Source organism: Cariama cristata, unplaced genomic scaffold, assembly GCF_000690535.1.
Source record: "Cariama cristata isolate BGI_N322 unplaced genomic scaffold, ASM69053v1 scaffold6153, whole genome shotgun sequence".
NCBI classification, from domain to species: domain Eukaryota; kingdom Metazoa; phylum Chordata; class Aves; order Cariamiformes; family Cariamidae; genus Cariama; species Cariama cristata.
The window spans coordinates 41455-51294 of NW_009608830.1; the positions used below are offsets into that span (position 1 = coordinate 41455).

General features: G+C 38.8%; 1 protein-coding gene across 1 annotated transcript in view; it reads right to left on the reverse strand.

Moving 5' to 3' along the window:
• The window catches only part of MBD5 (methyl-CpG binding domain protein 5), a 45797-nt gene that overhangs the window by 13015 nt on the left and 22942 nt on the right, over window positions 1–9840 (reverse strand). The window contains 4 exon segments of the mRNA XM_009697298.1: window positions 795–2003; window positions 3738–3949; window positions 5633–6339; window positions 6341–6650. Coding sequence (XP_009695600.1) covers window positions 795–2003; window positions 3738–3949; window positions 5633–6339; window positions 6341–6650 — 2438 coding nt within the window.

Here is a 9840-nt window from a genome sequence, read left to right on the forward strand (position 1 = left end):
GTCTTTCCTTACAACTTACATATTTTTAAAATTGGCATTTTATAAAACAGCACTTAAAAATATTTATATAGGGAAGACGTGAAACATTTTATATGAACTTCACAAATATGTTATACAAGTAGTGGAGACCAGAATTTGAAAAATTTATCATCATAAAATAACCAATAACTCCTCGATAATTGCATGTTCTATATATTCCCCAACAGGCACATGATTTGTCAACCAAAAAAAAAAAAGATTTTAGTATGAAAGAGCAAATTGGAATGCTTTCTTCACTATTAAAAGACGGTCAAAACCTCATTTCAAGGTGAAAATGCACATGCATTTCATCTTAAAGAGAGTATGTGTCAATCAGCAAGCTTTTACTTACTACAGACTCCTCAACCTGATTAGATCACTTTCCCTTTTTGCAGTTTTCAACACTTTTAGATATCTCCGTATCAGTTTCTTTGGACACAGCCATAAGTTCAACTAAAGACACAATGTAAGCTAAACAAATTTTGTTAACAAAATTTTTTGTCTAGCAAGCCTTTGTGCACAAAGTAGTTAGTAAAGCATAACCAGGCCAAAATATAATCTCTTTCATGGCACTGGCAGAAGTTTCTCATGAGATAACTACGGGGAAAATTCAGTTCTGCAAGCTATAGTTATGAAAAGAAGCAATTTGTACCACTAAAATAAGAGACAAAGAATAAAATAAAGAACAGACTGAGAAAGTTTTGATAAACGTTTGTATGGGCATATGTACATGTGTATATAGATAGATAGATATGTGCATATATATATAAATATACCTTCCCCTCCTCAGCGTTTTGTTGACATGAATTGTGAACTTCTTCTTCTCTTACTAGTTTTCCAGGCCATGAAGTCAGTCCTTTGATTTGGCCCCAGACCAAGTCGCCAACATTAAACGTCCTCGGCCTGTAATGTATCAGCTCATTTGAAGAAGGGGAATCTGGGTTCCTTAGGTCATCTTCACTACTGATGCTTTTAGCATCTGAAGGGCTAGGCACACACCCGTTAATGCTTTTGGCATTAAAATCTCCATTGTAATGGATATAGTCTTTAACTAACGAACTTTCCAAGCTATTTGAGGAACTCGGAGATTGCTCTTCCAGAACCAGGTCTTGTTTAGAAGTGTTCAGCAACTCCCCAAATCCTCTGTTCTGCTGAGGCCTATTTCCGTTTATGTGTGCACATCGTTCCACAGTGTTCTCCAGTCTTTCCTTAAAACTCATCATAGTTCTTTTGTAATTGTTATACCTGAAATTCTCCTCCAACATTTTATCACTTTGACAGTTTCGCTGTGATAACAGTGTCTGATGCTGCTCGCCTTGTAATAATGGCAGTGCAGAGATGTTATTGGGCCTTTCGTGACAAGGACTACTATGGATATGGGTCGAATGGTCTAGGAACTCATCACATTTCCATCTATTTATCTCACCGACAGGACTTTGCTCCCCTTCCCACTGTTTTTTGGGTGTGTTACAACTTGTTGATTTGTAATACTCATACCCATCCCCTTCACTTGAATTTTTACCGTGTTCTGAATTCTTCAGTATTCGTGTTCCTCTAGCGTTCCTTATCCTACCTTCATGATCAGAAACGGCAATGTTTCTTCCATGGATTACTGCACTGACAGCACTAGAAAGATTTAATGGGTCACCAATTGAGGCTGTGAAGGCACTCATGGCACTCAAAGCTGGAATGGGACTCATTTGTGTTGTACTGCTAACGGCAGTGGTGATCACTACTTGCATTCCTTTGCTTGCAGCATCTACAACTGCTTTGTAGATAGCGTCCACCGATGTATCACCCTGAGCAGCGACACTGAGGTTATCCTTCGCCTGTTGTCCAAGAGATGGTTCAGTTCTCTGCTGCAAATCACAAGATGTTTCTTGGAAAGGAGGAAGCATAGTGTTGGAGCTCTCAGGAACTGGTGCCATTCCCATTTGAGTGATCATTCTTTTGTTTAGGACAGCAGCGTCTTCCTGCATTCTCACCTGGAAAAAGTAGAGAAAAAGATGGAAATTGCTATTGTGCCTAAAGTACCATTTCCATAGACAAACTTTGTTTCATTTTGATAGAAAAAATCAGGATGGTGGCCAGGGTGACTATTTGTTACAGTACATAACTTTATTTTGGTTATACATCAGTTAGGAAGTTTAATGCTGAACAAAAGAAAAACGAAATCACTGGCTCTTACGAGCTTGGCCTCGTGGGTCAAAACAGACACCTTGCGTGAAACGATACAACCTACTATGCACTGCTGAGACTACATTATCACATCTTTCAGATCACTTTCAGGGATTTCCTCTTCTGACTGACGTACAGCACCCTCCTTTTTTCTCTCAAGTCCTAAACAACTCCACCCAGGTCAATATTTCTGCTCTCAACTATTCTCTTTCGTTCCTTCCCAGACCCCAATTTTGCTTCTTTCCTCCCTACCAACCGTTCTGGGCTCCTCGTACGTTTCTCATCCAATTTCTGGAATGTAGGCCATCACTGTCCTTTTGGAATTGGCTAACATTTCTATTTTTTCCCCTTTCGGTTATGTGCTTCTCTCGTGGGATCCCTTTTTACTTTAGTCCTCTGTAAACCATGCCTGCGTCCTTTTGCATTGCAGCTGTAATGTCAGGCACTGCCACAGTAAACTGTAACCTTCAGATTAAAGTAACTGTGCTTTTTATATTTCTTGTCACATACGTAGGCAGCGAAGATGATACCAGTAATAGTGCTATAACAAAAAACCCGTAAAAACCAAGGATAAAATATTTCCAAAAGCTCCTTTAAATACTTAGCATTACAATTTATATAACTGAGAATCAGAAGCAAAAAATACTGAGATAAAGCTACCAAAATTCATACAAAGCGAGGGAATAGGCAGTTAGAAGACTGTGATTTTGAAAGAGCAGTGAAACATCTAGACTGAGAAAATGACACGTCTTCTTTTTCCTTCTTAAAGGGTAAAAGCACTTTCTGGCACTATCTGCATGCTTTCGTCTTCACGTCTGCAGTTCTGCAGCAACCACGGTAATACCGAATAATAACAAATATGTATTTTAACTCTGGTTTTATTACCTATTTTGGTTGCTATGCTTCCTGTCAGTATGTTAGTTTGATAGTTCAGCTTGCATTATGAAGAATCGTCTATTTAGGTGGATAGCAGGGAGGAATCATTTTTGCACAGTTTGTCACCGTATATTCACTCTAATGCCCGTTTTCGTCAGTCTACACAATCCACATCGCAGCTAGCTCTTCCCTTCAATTTCAGTGAGAATATAAGAGGACTGGTATACGTGGCCAAGTACAATCATTTCTTAAGTTTCTAATTACTGTAAAGTGGCATCAATATTTATTTCTCACCACTGAATTGTTAGAGTGGTCTAACGGGGAATTTACGATCATTTCTGTGGAGCGGCACAGGTCTGCTAAAAGTGTATAGTAATTGTCAGAACACACTTAGCGTATTTTTTTTCAATACACGCAGCATAACTCTTTCCAAAGAAACTATACCCAATTTCTAAGGAAGAAGGTATAAAATTTCAGTAGCAAATGTTACTGATTTGCAAAATTCAAAACCTACTGAAAGAGGCAAGCAATTGTATATATCATATTGTCTAAATCACACAGCAAAAAAAAAAAAAAAAAAAAAAAAAATCAAACTATGGAGGATATAATTTTACCTACTGAGAGTTGCACATTTGTTTGAATATTGATTTCATTTTGCTTTCTACCTGGAAATTTTGGAACAGACATGCCATGGGGTTTGGGTTGTTAGCTGGGCCAGGAATTGGGGGCTGGCCTTGAAAGCCCTGCATGTTCTGATACCCCTGGAGAAGGTGCTGTTGCTGCTGATTTGAAGGAAACATCTGATTGTTGTTTAATAGCGACTGGAGATGACTCAGCTGATGGTTATTCAAAGTAGTGTTTATAGATGACATGTCACCTGTAATTCAAACACAGGGAAACATAAGTCAGTACAGTTTTCAACAGTCAGGAGGAATTTCCTTGACTCAAATTTTAAATGACTGCTAAGCAAATGCCTCTGTAAAACAACACTTTTTCCCTTCAATCTTCTACGGAATGGTCCTCAAGGCATGTGTCTCCTACTCTTTATTCCTTTATTTCTTCAGTATGGCTTCTTTTGCATGTCACATCTACCTGGACTCTTTCTAAAGGTTTCTGACGTGACTGCCTTTGCCCTTGGAAGGGTACACAGCCAAGTATGGCAGAATGAGCTTCTATGACATTCGGCGCCTTGGAATCTTACTCTTAGTTTCCAAAGAGTGACTGCTTCAAACAGTACTGGGGTGGGTGGTGAGGGGGGGAGGAGGAGGAGGCGAGAGACAGAGAGAAAGAGAAAATAATTTTTAAAACCCCAACAAAACTAGTTTTTCATTAACTGTGACAAAATAACGTGAGCTAAGTGCAAATCAGCAAAGGTTTTTTGGCTCACAGACATGTCAGCCAACAGGCTAAGCAATTTTTTTTTTTTTTTTTACATTCTAAAGAAACAGTTGTATTAACATTTTGTATTACATGAAAATCTCACTTTACATGAAAATTCTAGTTCTAGTAAAATAAATATGCTGTTGAACCTGACTTTATGACACAATAAAGCTTAAAAATATATCTATTTCCCAGGGTGGTTTTTTTTTGCTTGCTTTTTTAATTAAAAGCTCATGTTTTTCTTAAAATTTCCATTTGCAGAATCATTGGTTAGTTATATTTTAAATGGAAAAGATAAAGTAGGGTTGAGTTCATGATAGCCATTTAGTAGGTAAGTATGAGGTATTATGTTAAAGTACTTATCGGCTCTTTGCCACTATTTAATTCCTCCTACTAGTTTATTTATTAGATTACATAGTCCAAACAACAGAGGAGTACTAACTATATTACATATTCTTGGTAAAAATCATCAAAAGACCCAGGAGAAAAAAATTTGTATTCAAGGGCTTTTTAATCACTTGTTTTGGGATGTAGGTGCTTGTCAAGTGAGATACCCTGGGTTTCTAAACTACAAACTAAAGTAAAAAAAAAAAAACCACAGAGAAATAAGAAAAGGGCTATGAAGGGCAACCTTCCTCTTTGAACTTGCGCAAAGACCTACTTTGAGTGCTTTATGGATTACTTTACGGGGAGTGTGCTTACGGTTTTGGCACTTTTGATTCATTTGGAAAAATGCACTTGGCCATTTTTCATCTACTGCACAGCTACTCGTACTAACCCTGTGATGCCACATGCACTTGAAATGAAACACCGCATCCCGGAGATGCGCCTGTGCTTTCACGACTTGAAAAATGAAACAAGTCCAATTGGTTACAGAATTTTAAGGTGTATAGAGTAGGTCTAGGTGGCATCAGAATTAAGAATGGATTAGAAAATAACTTCCAAAACCAGTATTAAATGTTACTGAATTGAATTAGGACATATTTTAAATTTCTTACAACAAGAGTTATGTTTTTCTCCATAGAAATAAACAAGCTGTAACACAGAAAAGCCTTAAAAAAAAATAAAAAAGATCAAGTGGCGTCTTTAAAAATAGAACCTAGAATCCAAAATTCCCCCTCCCCAACCCTCTTTTTTTTTTTTTTTTTTCCTTTTATATCGGTGAAAAAATTGAACTTACCAAGCAGACCTGTCCCCAGTAGAGGGTTAAGTAGCTGTGGCACCACAGAGTTATTGTTGAGTTTAGCTGGACCAGATGTACTCCCAGCACTATTAGATATGTTCAGCAATGTTTCTGCCATTGACACCACTGCGGTCCCACCACCCAGGGTTGAGACAGACAGTGCTGCCACTGCGGATGATGTAGTGGTTGTGGTAGTGGTTGCTTGGGAAGAGGTGGCTATGGAAACCTCTGGATGATGAGCGGTGTTGCCCGATGCAGAGTTCAGGACACCTCCCACCAGCTGGGGATTCAAGGCCATTAACGCTGAGGCCCCAGAGACAGCTGGGAGGAGCAGGGGGTTAGAAGTAGTGTCAGTGCCTGAAAAGCTGGGTATAGGGTTGCCCAGGGGGTTGGTTAGAAGGGTCTCCACCCTGTTGCTTTCTGACTGATTGCTTGGCAAATGGTCAGGTGGGGCTGTCATCTGTGTTACTGAGGGTAAAGGGTTATTTTGCTGTTGCAACAAATCTGAGATGGTGAGATTGAAAGATGGTAGGGGAAGCATGGCAGCTGCTTGGGCTTGGTTCTGAAGGAGGGTTGCTAGAAGCTGAAAATGAACAGGTTGTAATACCTGCCCATCCAGGTCACTGGAGAGAAAAGCTAAAGCAGCATTTACATTCGGGTTGAGAAAACCTAAAGGGTTGAGGTTGACCTCAGACTTGCCTTCTCAGTAGGATATTTAAGAGATTCTGGTTTAGGAGATGTTGCTGATTCACTGGCAAAGAGATAGGTAGAGAATTGAGGAGGTTTTGATTCAAAGAATGTGGAAGATTGTTGTTTGAAGAGCTGTTCTGTGGAAAATGAAGTGAGTGTTCGTGGCCAGCAAAAGGGAAATCGCTCCCAATGGGCAGCTGGCTCTGAAGTGGGTTTCCAGCTGCAGTAGTGACTATAACACCATCTTGAAGCACAGATGTTGTCTTTGTGATGGCAGGTTGGCTGGTGCCAGCTATGGCTATTGATGACGACGGTCCTGAACCCCCTGCAACGCAAAAGAACAAAACTATTAGTAGTATACTGCCTGTTGGGAGACAATCATCAAGGTTACAGAGTAACTAGGTTAACCCAAAACAGTAATGTTTGATACCCACGCACGGGAAAGAAAATGTTTTGAGCATCCAGACTTGAGTACTTTTTAAATATGAATGAATCTGCCATCAGCTACTTCAGATACTACGCGCTGTGCCACATCTCATCGGAAATTATTTAACCATACACTTGTATTTCCCTTAAACTTCTTTGAGTGGAGATATAATAGGATTTCAGTCATCACATATTTTGATCAGTATAAACCTAACAGCAACCATAACTTAATATAGTTAGCCGTGGACCAGTATGAAATTAACCACTAGGAAGGATGATCAGTGGGAGACATGAATGATACTGGGTCAAAGAGTCTGAGTACATCATCTACATGTAGATGTGAACCTTATGCTCCTCTGTTTCCAGCTCTATTCCAGTAATGGGGTTTTGGAGAATTATTATTTAAAGCATTATTTTGGACTCCTGAAGAAAAAAATGCAATGATGATGATTACATGTCACGATGATGCCTATGATAAAATCTAATGAGCAAAATACATTATGGTCAAGGTAGGTTAGCATTCAAAACCCCCCAACAGTTTACAAAGAAAAAAATGTAAATTGGGGTGGTCTAGTCATATCCATCACTTGGCATGAAAAGAAAGACCAACTGGGTAAATTTACTATGAGGGGATTACACAGAAAGAGTGAGAGAATAATAAAGTTTATTTGGGTGTCTTCGTACCCCTTTCCCAAAGTTGAACTATAAAGCAAACTATTTGTTGTCTTTTACTTAAGGCAGAGTCTTGATCTGACAGTGGTCATACACAAAAATACATATGAGAGGAGACTAGAAGAATTAAAGCAAGGGAAATTGCCTTCAACTACGCCTTTCTACTTTATTCATTGCAATTCACTGGAGAACATTTGAGTATTAAAATCATATACTGCATATATATAAAACTGTATAATTATAAATCTATTTAACTATGGTTTTGATGCAATAAAATAATTTTCCATTCTCAACTGCCCTGCAAATATAGCTCCTGTGACAGAGATCAGAAGGTATCGATTATCAGAAAGTATCCATTATCATTTTTCTGAACAAATACTATTTGACAAGGGATATGCAACTACACTGTTAACTGGTAAGAACTGAATCAAATCTTTACATCATTTGTAACTTAAAATACCATTTTTCAAGTACTGTAATGTTATGACCCCTCAAAAAGGTACAAAATTAAGACAGTACATGAGGCACTGCATTGAACTCAAGAGAAGAAAGATCACACCCTCTCTCCTAGGTACCGTTATTGCATTTCGGTACAGAAATTAAATAATAAATTAACAAAAGATAAAGTAAGAACAAATTGTAATCATAAAGCAGCGGATATCGTATTCTGGTGTGATGAGAAATATGTTAACAAAGCAATAAAAGCGGTTTCATGACAAGTGCATTCCTCTAGGCAGCAGTTTGGAACAAAAATACCAGATAAGCACTTGAGGAAGAAAAACCCAACCATGCACTGAAAATATACATCCTATTGGATTTCCACTTATGGATTTGTGTTTAACGTTTCAGATTAGGCAGGAATAGCAAATGTTCTATATCTTGACAGCCCCAGGCCTGGCAAATGCCTCATATACACTGAGAAACTGGCACCCACGCCCTCCCGGCTTTCTAGCTCAGAAATACAGACTTCCAAAGTACGGAGACCTTCCTGATACAAATCGATGAAAACCTGCTAATCAGACAAGCTGCTCGGAAATTATTCAAAACGGAGCTGAAGATAGCAACGGCAAACCTATCGGTGCAGATGAATGAAAACTGCAGCTACGGCGAGTGAGTTTGTTTTCTGCCAACGTACCCGTCCTGCTGGTCACCTCATTCTGGAGACGAGAAGCCTCTGGCAACGTCTCCAAAATGGAACACAACAGAAAAAAGGGAGATTCTCTGAAGCACACGTTTACACACCAAGGTGTACATGACCGCGGATGAGTATGTTACAGAACCCACAGCAATACACGTTAACTATTGGGCACCATTCTTAGAAGAGGGAAAGGCAGTAGGTCGAAAACCTTTTTGCTCACAAAAAAGAGGAAATTTTATTAGTTTTTAAATAAAATCAGTATTCAGAACTGATACTCTCAAGGATTTAAAAATCAGGAAAAGTCCCAAAGACCAAACTACAGATTTAAGAAATACCATTACAAAGTCATTCCTATATGGTTTTAACAGAAGAATCAGCTGTACAACTCAAATAACCCAAGATGGATGCCTACCATACTTAAAAATACATAAAGCCTCTTAAATGATGTTGGTAGAAAATTGCTCACTGAACCAAACCTCTGTCACTGCACTTTGAGACACACTTAAGGTTAGTCTCTCCAGTCGTAATCCAGTTTAAGATGGACCAGGTAATACCTCAATATCTTCAGCTGGCTATTCCTCCCACTTGTAAACGGTCTTCCACATAAAATCTTACTGTCATAGAGATAAAACCAGGCTACCATCAGCTTAGCGGGAACAGTCTGATATACTGGACTTGCTAAGGCACGAGTTCGTTTCAGGCAATATTTTTTTTGAAACTCTTTATTCCTGCAACAGGGGAAAGACAGATATACAAGCGTTTTCCTCAGTGGCTATGAAAGGCTTCCCTCACTAGCAGAAATCACATTCAATGTGTTAAGTAGCACGTGGATAGATTTTTAATTCAGGCATGAGGAAACTATTCTATATATAGAGCTCTCATGAATATAAAATCTAATTTTGGTATTTTTCCAGTGGACCTAATCTCTATTTCTAATTTATTTATGATCCGTTTTCCATTCCACTCAGGTAAAGGACCACACAGAAGAGTATTTGCTGTGAAGCAAATCTCAAACTTGTAAAGTTGTTGCTAGGTTTTTGTCAAACACTGCTCTGTTTTCTAACCCCTGTCAAACACCGCTTCTGGAGATCTAACCTGAGAGGTCCAGAGTATATTCCACACTTGCCCTTTCTCCAGATTAATTAGGCAATTAATTAACTGCTACTGGGGAAAAAAAATAATCTTGATGGATTCTGAGTAGGAGGAAGAAAATGTGTCCTTATTTCAATCCAGACTTGAGAAGTCTGGGAGTTGAAGAGGCGATGAGCAGCCAGACTTC